Source organism: Geotrypetes seraphini, chromosome 3 (genome assembly GCF_902459505.1).
Source record: "Geotrypetes seraphini chromosome 3, aGeoSer1.1, whole genome shotgun sequence".
Taxonomy (NCBI): domain Eukaryota; kingdom Metazoa; phylum Chordata; class Amphibia; order Gymnophiona; family Dermophiidae; genus Geotrypetes; species Geotrypetes seraphini.
In genome coordinates this window covers 22518795-22534837 of record NC_047086.1, presented here as the reverse complement: position 1 = coordinate 22534837, position 16043 = coordinate 22518795, and the positions used below count along the sequence as shown (strand labels likewise).

Sequence of the window (16043 nt, the reverse complement as noted above, 5' to 3'; positions counted from 1 at the left end):
TTGTCAGTTTGTGCTTGTTTATGTAGTTCCTGATGGACGAAATCTGCCATGCGGTTGAAATCTGTGCCTCTAAATTTGAGAACCCTTGTTGCTGTGTTTGTTTTTGGGAATCCTTTCTTGAGGTTGAGCCATACCATATTATGGTCGCTGGAGGCCAGTGTGTCTCCTACTGAGACTTCCGTGACACTATCTCCGTTGGTGAGGACTAGGTCTAGTAACGCCTGGTCCCTGGTGGGCTCCAATACCAATTGCTTGAGATGTGCACCTTTTATGGAGTTTAATATTCTTTTGCTGCTACCCGTAGTCGCAGAGAGTGTGTTCCAATCTGCATCTGGCATGTTGAAGTCTCCTAGCATTACTGAGTCCCCGCGCAGTGTGATATTCTCTATGTCCTCGATTAATTCCATGTCTTTATCTTCCTGTTGCCTGGGAGGTCTATATATCACACCAAGGTATAGGCATTTTTCATTCCCTCTGGCCAGATTCACCCAGAGGGATTCCCCGGTGTATCTAACATCTGTGATTCTGGTGGTTTTGATGCTTTCCTTAGTGTATAGCGCTACTCCTCCTCCCAATTTACCCACTCGGTCGCAACGAAGTAGGTTGTACCCTGGTATAACCATATCCCACCCATGCGATTCCGTGAACCAGGTTTCGGATATCGCTATCACGTCAAGATCGGCGTTTGTTATCTCAGTCTCTAATTCTAGAATCTTATTACCCAAGCTGTGTGCATTAATATACATAGCCCTCCATATCTGTGAAGAGTTTACTTTCTTAGTTAGTGTGGCTCCTAAAAATTCAGTGATATTTTTCCCTGACTTATCATGGGTATCATTGGTACTTACCTTAGACTTGGTAGTGTGAGTGCGACTTGCCTCCTCAGGGTGGTTTCTTACTGCTCTGGGATATAAGTATGTACCCTCCCCCGACTTACCTAGTTTAAAGCCCTGTGGAGTAGGCGGGCCAGTCGATGTCCGAATACTTTAGTCATGTTTTTCCAAGGAACAGTCACATACAATGATATTTTGGTTAAAGTTGGTCTTTTTAATCTGTGAGTCTTACATCAATAATGTCCCCAAAGAAGTCACAGGGAAATACTTTTAAAGCCAATGGGAGGAAATTTTTTTCATTCAGAGAACAGTTAAGCTGTGGAACGCGTTGCCAGAGCATGTGGTTAGAGCAGGTAGCGTAGCTGGTTTTAAGAAAGGTTTGGACAAGTTCCTGGAGGAAAAGTCCATAGTCTGTTATTGAGAAAGCCATGGAGGAAGCCACTGCTTGCCCTGGATTGGTAGCATGGAATGTTGCTACTCTTTGGGATTTGGGCCAGGTACCATAAGAATTCTACGAACGTTGGTGCTGTTACTGCCCCGTCTGGCACTAAAAACCGCACTACGGTTTTGTTAAAAGGGGGGTTACAGAGGTATGGGGGGAGGGAAGGTGCGAGTGTGGCATGGGGGTAAGAAAGGAGGACGCTGAGGGGGAGGGCAGCACTGCCGCCAGAGGCACCTCCTACCCTCGCTATGCCACTACATGGGTCCTCCATCGAGAAATCAGCAGTCCATGCCTCCTTTCTGTGGCCATGATAATGGGGTTGTAGCCACAGAATGCTTGGCAAGTGCTGACCTAAAATGATGGGTTTCAGGCACATAGAGATGTTAACAGTGTTGCAGATCAAAATCTTTTCACCGTGAATTTGATTGCACAGGCATTAAGCAGGGAAAGTTCCCTAGAGCAAATGCAACCTATGAGGGTCAGTTTATCAGAGCACTTGCCTCCGATGAAGATCAAATGATTTGCTGTACAATTATTTTAAAGAAAACATATTAAGAATAATAATGTTAACATCATTAAGAACATAAGAATAGTCTTACTGGGTCAGACCAGTGGTCCATCAAGCCCAGTAGCCCGTTCTCACGGTGGTCAATCCAGGTCACTGGTACCTGGCCAAAACCCAAGGAGTTGCAACATTCCATACAGAATCTCAAAGAATAGCAAGATTCCGGAATCCCAGAGAGTAACAAGATTCTAGAATCCCAAAGAGCAGCAACATTCCATACAGAATCTCAAAGAATTGCAAGATTCCGGAATCCCAGAGAGTAACAAGATTCTAGAATCCCAAAAAGTAGCAACATTCCATGTTACTGATCCAGGGCAAGCAGTGGCTTCCCCCATGTCTTTCTCAATAACAGACTATGGACTTTTCCTCCAGGAACTTGTCCAAACCTTTCTTAAAACCAGCTACGCTACCTGCTCTAACCACATGCTCTGGCAACGCGTTCCACAGCTTAACTGTTCTCTGAATGAAAAAAATTTCATCCCATTGGCTTTAAAAGTATTTCCCTGTGACTTCTTTGGGGACATTATTGATGTAAGACTCACAGATTAAAAACACCAACTTTAACCAAAATATCATTGTATGTGACTGTTCCTTGGAAAACATGACTAAAGTTAGTTTTAATATGATAAGCCATCCTTTTCTGTGAAAAAGTATCCCCCATCCCTTTTACAAAACCGTAGTGTGGTTTGTAGTAGAGAATGACATGGTGACAAAATTCATCACCGTTCCCGTCCCCGCGGGAAACCATCTTCATGTCATTCTTTAAGGAGAGAGGGAAGAATCAGAGTATGAATGGCCACAACCACTGACCCTCAAGCTTTGCTTTGAAGAATGCTGGTGTAGAAGGACTGAGGCTGAAACAGACACTACAGAATGGCAGTCTCTGGTAGCCAGAGCAGATATTGTGATGTCATAATGCCTCATTCCACCAGTGCCTAAGAGCCAATCACATCAGTGATGTCACAATGGCTTCATTATCCTTGGCTCCCATAAGAATCAGAGTATGAATGGCCACAACCACTGACCCGCAAGCTTTGCTTTGAAGAATGCTGGTGTAGAAGGACCGAGGTTGAAATAGACACTAGAAAATGACATGGGATTATTTTCCGCGGGGACGGGGACGGTGATGAATTTTGTTACCGTGTCATTCTCTAGTTTGTAGCGCCGGCCGCGGCGGTAACAGCTCTGACGCTCATGGGAATTCTATGAGCATCAGAGCTGTTACCGCCATGTTTCTTTAGCCTCCAACTGGCTTAGGGCTCTCTCTGACCAGGGGGCAGGTGCCCTAGTTGCACTCCCCTAACACTATTCCTGTCGTGTGTGACTGCAGTATTCTGTTAGCATAATTTTTCTGTGTAGCTTTTTGTAGTAATTTGGCTTATTCCGTTTTCTGACTAGTGGAGGGATATTTGTGAAGAAGAGGGGAGACAGGGCTTTCTTGATCCTTGCTGTGTATTATTTGAGTTTATAAAATGACAATTGTACAGAATATTGTTGCTTTTTATACTTTAATAAAATAAGTTCCGTATAAAATCATAACTATTCAGTGCTTGTGCAGATGGGATCAGACGGTTTGTGGGGACGGGGCGGGAACCGAGCTTGTGGGGACGGGGACATATTTGTGAAGTGGAATGAGAGCCTGAGAAGCATGGTGGGTCTGGAAAGTATGCATGTGAAGCAGTGGAACCGATACCCCTGACGCAGCGAGACGAAGCGAAACGGAGGGTTCCCCGTTGGGTTTACTGGCTGCAAGGCCCAGGAGGTGAAGTTTTGGACTGAGAAGTGCCTGGATGCCAGTAGCCGCTAAGTGGTTTCTTCTTTTTTATCTGCCTCCTTTGCAAGATCCTGGACCGTAGTGCTGCAGTGCTCACTTGCCCACAATATCACGCTTTGGGGCGATGTGCTCCAGCGTGCTGTTTGATATCACTCTGCAGGCAATCACGGTGTCAGGTCAAAAGCGCGCCGGGACAAAGGCGCGCCCAGACAATTGAGCGCAGCGCGGAGGCGCGCGCCACTCAAAATTACTGTTTTTAGGGCTCCGACGGGGGTGTGTGGGGGGGAACCCCCCACTTTTCTTAATAGACATCGCGCCGCGTTGTGGGGGCGTTGTGGGGGGTGTGGGGGGTTGTAACCCCCCACATTTTACTGAAAACTTAACTTTTTCCCTGTTTTTAGGGAAAAAGTTAAGTTTACAGTAAAATGTGGAGGGTTGCAACCCCCCTTTTCTATACGTTTTGTTCATATGCAGGAGTGTTTATTTTGAAGAAGTGGAGTTTTTTGCCAGATGAAGCAGAACTGAGGCTTTTTCTCCACTTCTTTTTTCTTTTTGTTTTTTTCCTGCTGTTCTATGTTGTGCTGTTTGGATGATTAATGTGCGTGATTAAGGCCTTTTAGTGTTGCAGAGTGTGTATCTATTTCCGTGTAGGGTTCTGATTTGAGTGGAATATTTGACACATTTTTTTCCCCGTGTCATTCTCTATGCGGGAGTAGTTTCTGAGCTCCCTTGAGGCTTTTGCCAGCTGTTTGAAGCTGATAGTCTCATGTTACTCCTTTGAGCAGAACAGTTATTTCTGACCTTGATTGTTCTGGATGTCTCTTTCACATTGGTGGCCTTTGGTGCTTGGGTGCAAACTGTGAGTGACGCTAAGGAGCTCAGTGAAGTACAGAAGAGGCACGGGGAGAAGAGGCACGGGGAAAAATCCGAACCGGATTCCTTCTGAAGATGGCACGCGGCCTTGGGGACAGTACCCTATCCACTGGAAAAGAGCTTACGTAGTAACATAGTAGATGACGGCAGATAAAGACCCGAATGGTCCATCCAGTCTGCCCAACCTGATTCAATTTACATTTTTTAAATTTAAATTTTTTCTTCTTAGCTATTTCTGGGCAAGAATCCAAAGCTCTACCCGATACTGTGCTTGGGTTCCTACTTCCGAAATCTCCGTTAAAACCTACTCCAGCCCATCTACACCCTCCCAGCCATTGAAGCCCTCCCCAGCCCATCCTCCACCAAATGGCCATATACAGACACAGACCGTGCAAGTCCGCCCAGTACTGGCCTTAGTTCAATATTTACTATTATTTTTTGATTCTAGATCCTTACCCCAGGGTAAGCACATAATCTCTTTTTCCAAATAGATAGGTTTTTTGGCCTGTACAAAAGTTTTGGTAGGAGGGGGTGTTCTTTAGTTGTGCTGGTAAAGGATTTCACCATTTTGCTGCCAGGAATGAAAAGGTTGTAGAGTGAATAGTCTTTTATTTGATTCCTGTAGGATTTGAGAATCTTATTGTCATATGTTTTTCCCCCCAAATAAGGGGGGAAATGTTAATTTGAATATAAACCGATGATTTATATTCAGGTACCGGTACTGGGGCATAAACGATCCTTCCTCCCTTCCCTGGCTTCCTGTCTGCCATATCTGCAGTCAGACAGCCGGTCCACCCCCCATCCTGGACCCACCATAGGTCTCCAGTACTGCCCTGGTGGTCCGGTAGTGCAGAGAGCTGGAGTTACCGATTGATTCCTCCCTCACGGTGACTAGAACTAACTAACCAGCCCACCCTCTCCCCTCCTGGTCCACCCTGCAGGCCTACCTTAGGTCCCTGTGTCTGAATTCAAAATGAGCTGGGATAGGCACATGGGATCTCTCGGAGAGAGAAAGAGATAATGGTTACTGCGGATGAGCAGACTAGATGGGCCATTTGGCCTTTATCTGCCATCATGTTTCTATGTCCATTGAGGCTGGGCAGGAGCATCCTTCTAGGCTCCTACCTGGCAATCTCCGTAGTAAAAAATGATTGCTGAAAGTTCCCGTGATAATCTTGAAAGGCACTTTTAGCAGATGGATGTATTTTTGACACTTTGAGGCATCCATTTTCTTTGAAAATGAGCACTATAAGACTCAAAATACATGCTTACATGGCTTTCACAGTTAAAAATGCCGATGTTTGTGGTAAAATGCCTAGAATAAGAGCACCATATAAATGCTGGAATAACTAAATTATAAAATAATACACTTTTTCCAAAGTCATGAATTTGAGTCTTTCTAGAACAAATCTATATTTTATTGTGACTATCTTACAGGATAAGAGATGATGCGGCAGAGCACCTGGCAGCCCTGAAAGCTTCCCATCAGAAAGAATTAGAGAAAATTCTTTGCCACCAGGCAATAGAGCATTCTTCTTCCAGAACAGCAGAGCTAAGTAGCAAAATCTCAACCCAAGAGGTAAGTACCGGTACTTCTATACTCATTGAGGCAACTTTTCAAAAGACTTAACCAGATAACTCCAGAAGCTACCGGAACAAATCTTACCTTTTGAATTTTCCACCCTCCTATCATAGAGCAAAGATAGAGAGGCTGGAGCCAGGAACACGGATAAAGTTAACAGGATAGTGAAGGATTTTTTATTTATTTATTCATTCAATTTTCTATACCGTTCTCCCAGGAGAGCTCAGAACGGTTTACATGAATTTGTTCAGGTACTCAAGCATTTCTCCCTGTCTGTCCCAGCGGGCTCACCATCTAGCTAATGTACCTGGGGCAACGGGGGGATTAAGTGACTTGCCCAGGGTCACAAGGAGCAGCGTGGGTTTGAACCCACAACCCCAGGGTGCTGATGCTGTAGCTTGAACCACTCTAGAAATTGAGCCAAGTATAGGACAATCAAGCCATTGTGACATCACTGAGGAGGTTGGCTCTTAGGCATTGGTGGAATGAGGCATTATGATGTCACAATACCAGCTCTGGTTATCAGAGGCTGAAGCTTGTCACGCTATTTATTTATTCAATTTTCTAGGAGAGCTCAGAATGGTTTACATGAATTTATTCAGGTACTCAAGCATTTTTCCCTGTCTGTCCCGGGGCAATGGGGGGATTAAGTGACTTACCCAGGGTCACAAGGTGCAGCGTGGGTTTGAACCCACAACCCCAGGGTGCTGAGGCTGTAGGTTTAACCACTGCGCCACACACTCCCCAATAATGGTGGACGGATGCACTTAACTGAGCTCCAAAGCCCCTCCAACTTTCTAAACCAGCAATACAGAATATAGTCCCATGTAAAGATGAAATAGTTTCTAGTTCATTTTCACAGACCATGCCAAAAATAGTAAAGAATAAACCACTGGACTTATATGCAGCGAAGGCCGCAAAGCCTGGGTGAGAGAGTAGCACATGTGGTGCAGGGGACTCACCTCAGCTGGGGTCGATTCCCGGAATGAGACAGTGTAGGAAAAGTACTGAGGGAAATCTGGATAGTTGACTTGGTAGTCTGGTTGGAGAAAAAGTGGGAATTTTTTGTAGAGTAAATAGAAGGTGCTGAAGTGAAAAGTTCTGATCATGAAGAAAAATGGGACTGTGAAAAAAAAAGTCCAGGAAATTCTGCAGAGGCATATTTTTTTTTTTTTTTATTTAAAACATTTTTAAGCCGCCTTTATCCAAGGCGGCTCACAGTATTACATACATATTTCAGAATTTGCACAACATAAAGATCCCATACATCAGCAAAATCATAAGATTATACCATCTCAACCTATAAATTACATAGAAACATATTGGCAGATAAAGGCCAAATGGCCCATCTAGTCTGCCCAACCGCAGTAGCCATTATCTCTTTCTCTCTTCAGGAGATCCCACGTGCCTATCCCAGGCCCTCTTGAATTCAGACAGTCTCTGCTTCCACCACCTCTTCCGGGAGACTGTTCCACGCATCTACCACCCTTTCTGTAAAAAAGTATTTCCTCAGATTACTCCGGAGCCTGTCACCTCTTAACTTCATCCTCTCATTCCAGAGCTTCCTTTCAAATGAAAGAGACTCGACTCATGCGCATTTACATTTCGTAGGTATTTAAACGTCTCTATCATATCTCCCCTCTCCCGCCTTTCCTTCAAAGTATACAGATTGAGATCTTTAAATCTGTCCCCATACGCCTTATCACGAAGACCACACACCATTTTAGTAGCCTTCCTCGGGACAGACTCCATCCTTTTTATATCTTTTTGAAGGTGCAGCCTCCAGAATTGTACTCAATATTCTAAATGAGGCCTCACCAGAATCTTATACAGAGGCATCAATACCTCCTTTTTCCTACTGGCCATTCCTCTCCCTATGCAACCTAGCATCCTTCTAGCTTTCGCCATCACCTTTTCAACCTGTTTGGCCACCTTAAGATCATCACATACAATCACACCCAAGTCCCGCTCTTCTGTAGTGCACATAAGCTCTTCACTCCCTAATCTGTACTGTTCCCTCTGGTTTTTGCAGCCCAAATGCATGACCTTGCATTTCTTAGCATTAAATTGTAGCTGCCAAATTTCAGACCATTCTTCAAGCTTTGCCAGGTCTTTCTTCATGTTATTCCCACCATCCAGCGTGCCTACTCTATTGCAGATTTTGGTACCATCCGCAAAGAGGCAGAAGGTGCTGAAAGAGACACCATAATCAAGTATGTGCACTCACTTTCCAGGGATGGAGGCAGTTCTAGTGTGAAATTGAAAGCACACCAAGAGTTAAAACCATAACTTGATTCTAATATGCCCCAAGGACTCTGATAACGAACCTACTGAGATTTCAAGAAACTGATCATATTCTTAAGAGAGGCCAACAAATAAGTCTGTCTCAAAGCACCCTCGCTGCCTAGCTCCTATTCAGTTTCTCCCCAGAGAATGGCAGACTTCTTCTACAATAAAATTCAGAAGATTCACCTTGAGCTCTCAACCAGGCGGCTTCCCCCTCCCCTCCCTCCATATGCCCCTTTTACTAACCTCCCCTCAACACCTGCCATCATCTCCTCTTTCTCTGAGATCACTGAGGAGTAAATCACACATCTTCTTTCATCCTCCAAACCCACTACCTGTTCCTCCGATCCGATTCCCACTCACCTACTCGGTGCTATCTCTCCCTCTGTCATCCCTCCTATCAGTCACATCTTTAACCTATTGCTCTCCACTGCAGCTGTCCCTGATGCCTTCAAACATGCCGTTGTCACACCCCTCCTCAAGAAACTCTCACTAGACTTCCCTCCTCTTCTTCTGAGCCAACATATCCACCATTGCCTGGACTTCCTCTCATCCCATGCTATTCTGGATCCACTTAAGTCAGGCTTTCGCCCCCTGCATTCCATGGAAACTTGCCTTACTAAAGTTTCAATGACCTGTTCTTGGCAACATGGATACAATAGCAACAGGTCTTGCCAGACAAGTCTAATCAATTTCTTTGACTGGGTGACCAGAGAATTGGATATAGGGAGAGTGCTAGATGTAGTGTATTTAGATTATAGCAAAGCCTTTGACAGTGTTCCACACAGTCATCTAATAAATAAACTGAGTGCCCCAGGAATGGGCCCCAAAGTGACTGAGTCAGAACCAGGTTGAGTGGAGAGCAACAAATGGTAATGGTCAATGGAGATCGCTCTGAGGAAAAGGATGTTACCAATGGTGTGTCTCAAGGTTAGGTTCTTGGGCCTTGTTCTTTTTAACAATTTTGTAAGTGACATTGGTGAAAGACTGGTAAAATTTGCCTCTTTGCAAATGATACCAAAACCTGCACGAGAGTAGACATCCGTGATGGTGTAGAAAACATGAGGAAGGACCTAGTGAAGCTTGAGGAATGGTCTGAAATTTGGCAGATAAGATTTAATGCTAAGAAATGCAAGGACATGCTTTTGGGCTTCAAAAGTCTGAGGGAATGGTACAGTTTAGGGGTGAAGAATTTTTGTATAAGACTCTAGTGATGGAATTGGAGCAGAGGTGGTCGGTGGTCTACGTCACAAGGTGTACAGGGACAGACTTTAAAAATCTCAATCTGCATATTTTGGAGGAAAGGTGGAAAAGGGGAGATATGATAGAAACATTTAAATACCTACGTTGCATAAATGTGTGTGAGGCAGGTCTCTTTCATTTGAAAGGAATGAGAGGACATAGGATGAAATTAAGAAATGATAGGCTCAGGAGTAATTTAAGGAAATACTTTTTTTACAGAAAGGGTGGTAGATGTGTGGAGTAGTCTCCCGATAGAGGTGATGGATACAATGACTGTCTGAATTCAAGAAGGCATGGGGTAGGCACGTGGGATCTCTTTAGAGAGAGGAAAAGATAATGGTTACTGTGGATGGGCAGACTGGATGGACCATTTGGCCTTTATCTGCCATCATGTTTCTGTTGGTTTTAACCAAAGAGATTGCTCATTAAAGTCTATGAATCAGTATCGTGTAGATACTGTGTATACGCAAATATAAGCTGACCCAAATATAAATTGAGGTAACCTTTTTCCCCCAAAAGAGGAGGAAAAAAGGTTGACTCAAATATAAACCAAGGAGGGGGGGCTAATATTCAAGTACCCTGCCCTGCCAGGCTCTGTTCCCAGCCCTCCTCCCTCCCTGGCTGTGCATCCTGTCCCCCCTCCCTTCCTGCCCTACCAGGCTCTGTACCTAGCCCCCCCCTCCCTCCCTACCAGGTTCTGCACCCAACCCCCTTCCTCCCTTCCCTGTGCCCTCTCCCTCCCTCCTGATGCCTTGCAGGCCTCCACCGGGCCTACTGGGCCAATGGTGGGCCAGGATAGGAGGGATCCCTCCTGCCTTCTTTCCCAACTGAGTGTGCCTTCCTTTACCTCCCTTCCGCCTCCTCCGCATACCTTTTACAATCCCCAGTAATTTGAAAAAAATAAAAGATGTAGTAACAACTGACTTTATGGTTCCAGTCCAGCTGATAAAATCCCCCACTGACCCTCTGGACTCTTGTGGGTTTAAGTACTCAAGGTAGCCTTTTTTTTTTTGCTGTTCATACAAGCCTGTAATTAACAAAACAAAACAGCTTTAGTTCCATTATAGTGACTGCATTTTTTGACCAAAAGAAAAATGTACAATATTGTGTTTTGGTGTTTACATATGCCCGTTCTTTGGAACCAGCAGACCCTTGATGGCAGGCGACACTTCCCAAAACACAGCCATGTTGGGTCTTTGCTTTATCAGATTTGGTAAATAAACCTTAGATTTTACTGAGTGGCCTCCCTGGCAATTTGCTGTCCTGGTGTTTGTTTGTCACCACTATTTCCTCATGAAGAAACAACAACCCGTTATGCTTCTGTATCCAGGCCTGGCAAAGAATTGAGTTTTGTTTCATTTAGGTAAGCGCATTCCCCAAATTCTCCCCACCCCCTAAATAATATCTTGCAAATCAAACCGCAGTAAGAAAGGGTTCATAGACAACACCGCGAAAGACAAAGGCGTGCGCCGACAACTGAGCGCAAGACGTAGGCGCGCGCCAAAGAAAATTACTGTTTTTAGGGGCTCTGACGGGGGGGTTTTGTTGGGGAGCCCCCCCCCCAGTTTACTTAATAGAGATCGCGCCGGCGTTGTGGGGGGCTTGGGGGGTTGTAACCCCCCACATTTTACTGTAAACTTAACTTTTTCCCTAAAAACAGGGAAAAAGTGAAGTTTTCAGTAAAATGTGGGAGGTTACAACCCCCCACAACGCCCCCACAACACGGCGCGATCTCTATTAAGTAAACTGGGGGGGGGCTCCCCAACAAAAAAACCCCCGTCAGAGCCCCTAAAAACAGTAATTTTCTGCAGCGCGCACCTCCACACTGCGCTCAATTGTCTGGGCGCGCCTTTGTCCCGGCGCGCTTTTGACCTGACACCATAAGAAAGCGATTGGTTTTCAAATTCAATAACTTGTGGATTTAGTAGCATCTTTTTACAGAGCTGTGCTGTAAGTGTTTAAAACTCACATCAGCTGCAAAGTGTGCTTTGTATTGTAATCCATTATTCTTAAGTTCCCTCACTTGACCAACTGAAACATTTCCCCAGATCCTCATAAAGCATCTGCAAGAAAAAGTTAATGAACTTCAGAGAGATCGAGAGGCTCTTGCAATATTTCAAGTTCGAGAGGAAACGTTGCAAAAAGAGGTAATTAGAAATATGTTTTGATTTAATTTTATGGTTTTGGGCTATGAATTTGGCATCTATTTAAGATAAGTTCACAAATTTCTTTGCTGGGTGAAAGATAAGTTATTAAGAATATTAAAGAAAGCAACCATCCTTGGAATTAACTTCTAACAAATAAGGAAGCGTTACAAGAGAAGTAATAAAGATTATAGTTAATCATTTTAGAGCAGGGTTAGGGAACTCCGGTCCTCGAGAGCCGTATTCCAGTCGGGTTTTCAGGATTTCCCCAATGAATATGCATTGAAAGCAGTGCATGCAAATAGATCTCATGCATATTCATTGGGGAAATCCTGAAAACCCGACTGGAATACAGCTCTCGAGGACCGGAGTTCCCTACCCCTGCTTTAGAGTGTTATATACAGGTTGGGGGAGGTTTTGAGAATCGATGATGCAACAGTGGAACTTGTAAGTCTTGGCTTAGAATTTTTATTTCATTTATCCAGTATGGTTTCTGAGATTGTCAACCACTCTTGTCATAACACTCTATGCTCCAATTTTGAGGATTTCGTTTCCCCTGTGGATTTTTCCATTTTTTTATCCCATATACCATCTTTTAAGATACAGTCAAACCTCAGTTTACGAGTGCACCGGTTTGCGAGTGTTTTGCAAGACGAGCAAAACATTCACAAAATCGGCACCTCGGAAACCAAGTTTGACTCGGTTTACGAGTGCCACCCCGCCCTCCGCAATCCAGCATCCCCCCGCTCGCACCCCCCCGAGCACCGCAACGACATCGCTTACCCCGATTGTGTACCGGCACCATCACCAATGCACAGGAGGTGCCGGTGCCCAAACATCCTCCCTCTTCTGGCCTGGGCTGGGCTGGGCGGTGCGACAGCGATCCTCCCTTTTCCCTGTGCTGGGCTGGGCTGGGCTTTGAGCATTTGCGCATGCTCAAAGCCTTCTGGTCTCGCTCTCTCCGAGATTCTGAATCTGAGAATCTCGGAGAGAGCGAGACCAGAAGGCTTTGAGCATGCGCAAATGCTCAAAGCCCAGTCCAGCCCAGCACAGGGAAGAGGGAGGATCTCCGTCGCACCGCCCAGCCCAGGCCCGAAGAGGGAGGATCTCCGTCGCACCGCCCAGCCCAGGCCCGAAGAGGGAGGATCTCCGTCGCACCGCCCAGCCCAGGCCCGAAGAGGGAGGATCTCCGTCGCACCGCCCAGCCCAGGCCCGAAGAGGGAGGATCTCCGTCGCACCGTCCAGCCCAGGCCCGAAGAGGGAGGATCTCCGTCGCACCGCCCAGCCCAGGCCCGAAGAGGGAGGATCTCCGTCGCACCGCCCAGCCCAGGCCCGAAGAAGGAGGATCTCCGTCGCACCGCCCAGCCCAGGCCCGAAGAGGGAGGATCTTCGGGCACCGACACCTCCTGTGCATTGGTGCTGGTGCCGGTGCACAATCGGGATAAGCGATGTCGTTGCGGTGCTCGGGGGGGGGGATGTAGGATCGCAGGGTAGGGGGGCGACGCGAGCGGCGGGGAGGATGCCAGTTCACAGGGGGGGTTGCCGGATCGTGGAGAGGGGTATGGAGCAGCGCCGGTAGCCTCGGGGGAGGGGAGGAGGAGGTGGAACCAATCAAAGTGAGTTTCCCTTACTTCCTATGGGGAAATTCGCTTTGCTATACGAGCAATTTGGTTTACGAGCATACTTCTGAAACGAACTATGCTCGTAAACCAAGGTTCCACTGTATTAGTTTGAAACTCAATGTGGTCCTCATCCAGCTGATGAAAGTTTCTTTTAAGCTACTTGATTCCTGCCTTCTGAAGTTTTTGACCTACAAAGAGAAAGGGGACTTGATGTATCGTCTGTTTTGTGGTTACAATCTAAACGGTTACTTATTATATACAGGCACTTATTTTGTACCTGGGGCGATGGAGGGTTAAGTGACTTGCTCAGAGCAGAGAATGACACAGGGACAAATTTTTCCCCCGTCCCCGCAAGGAACTCAATTTCCCCATCCTATCCCCACAAATTTTGTCACAGTCCCTGTCTCTGCCCCATTCCTATAAGCTCTGCCTTAAGTAACTGTACAAGCCTCAAATACTTATGATTTTAAATTGTTTGAGGCTTGAGCAGATGAGGACGGAGCTTAGGCATTGGTGGAATGAGGCATTATGACATCACAATCTGAGCTCTAGAATGTTGCTACTTGTGATTTTAAAGTGTTTGAGGCTTGTGCAGATGAGGACGGAGCTTGCAGGAATGGGGAAGAGACAGGAAAAGAACTCACAGGGACTGGACAGGAAAATGAGTTCCCATGGGGACGGGAAAAAATTTGTCCCCATGTCATTCTCTAGCCCAGAGTCACATGAAGATATAGTGGGAATCTAATTCAGTTTTACAGGTTCTCAGGCCATTGCACTAACCACTAGGCTGCTCCTCCACCAAGAACATGGTGTTCCTGGTGGTGGTCACTTCAGCTCACAGTCACTGAGTTTCAGGCTCTAGTAGTGGACCCACCTTACACTAAAATTCATCACAACGGAGTAGTTCTCTGGAGGCACCTAAGTTCCTTCCTAAAGTTGTGATGGAGTTCCATCTTAACCAATCAAGCCTACATTGTCCTAATACCTCATACTTATCCTGCTGAAAACTAAAACTGAGCTTTAGATGTCAACACATGCTAGAATTATCTATGAACCTAGTTGAGAGTTCTGCTCGTGCGCATCCCCACTAGCGTGCTTTTCTACTAGTCGGGCATGTTATAAAAGGTTATTGATATGATTATAGTACATTTACAAACATTCTGATGCCTTAAACCGAGCTGCTCCTCATAAATCACACTCAAAGTGCTATGTGCCATGAAATTATTAAATAATTGTTAATTACTTGGAATTTTCAGGTAGCAAACCTATTGGAAGAACTGAGGGAAGCCAAAGAGAGCCATAGTCCGAAAATGAAGCACTTTTTGACCTTGGAAAATAAACTAAAGTATATGGAAATAAGGCACGCACAAAGAGAGCAAGAGTTACAGCAGGTAGACTTGGAGCACACAGAGGCAATGTTGGCTAAAAATCTGCCCATGCTAGAATATTTTATTTGCTAACCGATGATAATTGTTTATTGTTTGTTTATTGTTTATTTAGTTTTTGATTAAACGCTTTCTCGGTTCTTCAAAGCGTTGTACAGAGTATAAATAACATTTCAACAAACAATGTCATTAGTTAAAACATACTTTCTATAAACTACAAGGCTAACCACGATACTAACTAAATTATTATCGACAAACGTACAATGGACAGTTACATTGGACACAAATTGGGAAGGGGGTGAAATACAATTGAAATAGTAAATGAGAGAAACGGTTAAGGTAAACACAAAAGGGTTAGGAATAATTAAAAAAGAAAAAAAAACTGATTTAAGTTACACTCTAAAATACAGTACTTCAATTAAAAGCGTCTTTAAAAAGAAAGCATTTTAGGTTGCTTTTAAAATTTTTTAAGTTTTTTTCCATTTTTAAATAAAGTGGCAGGGCATTCCAGATCGTAGGGGCTGTCACGGAGAAGATTGAGGTGCGGCGTGTGCCAATAATTTTTAAAGAGGGAATATTAAGATTGAACTGGGATATTGATCTTAAAGATCTCGGAGGGTCGTATGGGATCAGAAGTCTGTCAATAAAAGCTGGGGAATTAGTCTGGATAGTTTTGAATGTCAGGAGGGCTATTTTGTACGTTACCCTATGTGAAATAGGCAGCCAGTGGGCATTTTTAAGCAAAGGGGTAACGTGATCATATTTTGAGGCTCCTGAAATTATCTTAATGGCCGTGTTTTGAATGAGCTGCAAGCGTTTTAAGTCCAATACGGCTTTCGTCCCAATTTCAGCACCGAATCCCTACTGACCTCCCTAATCTCTAAGGTCCAACAACTTCACTCCCGCAACAAGTTCGCTGTCCTCTTGCAATTTGACCTCTCTGCCGCTTTCGACTTCGTTCATCACGACATTCTACTTTACCAGCTTTCCGAGATTGGCATCACCTCCACCGTCCTTGAATGGTTCTCAAAATTCCTTCGTTCCCGCTCTTACATTGTCAACATGAATGGCACCTCTTCCTCCCCCTGGACACCAATAAGAACATAAGAACATAAGCAGTGCCTCCGCCGGGTCAGACCATAGGTCCATCCTGCCCGGCAGTCCGCTCCCGCGGCGGCCCAAACAGGTCATGACCTGTCTGAATCACCAGAAGGGGCTCCCTTGCCACCTTGGTTTCTCATTGAAGTCCTATCATCCCATCGTAGTCCTAACCCTCCGGTCTTGCACATGCACGA

The 16043-nt window shown here is 45.2% G+C and overlaps 1 protein-coding gene across 4 annotated transcripts in view; it reads left to right on the top strand.

Annotated features, from left to right (window-relative positions):
- The window catches only part of CEP162 (centrosomal protein 162), a 209935-nt gene that overhangs the window by 180679 nt on the left and 13213 nt on the right, over positions 1–16043 (top strand). For 3 of the 4 annotated variants that reach the window (XM_033939253.1, XM_033939255.1, XM_033939256.1), the window contains 3 exons: positions 5925–6066; positions 11646–11744; positions 14620–14754. In XM_033939253.1, the coding sequence (XP_033795144.1) occupies positions 5925–6066; positions 11646–11744; positions 14620–14754 (376 nt within the window). The remainder of the gene's footprint in view (positions 1–5924; positions 6067–11645; positions 11745–14619; positions 14755–16043) is intronic. The other variant, XM_033939254.1, reaches the window with a different exon arrangement.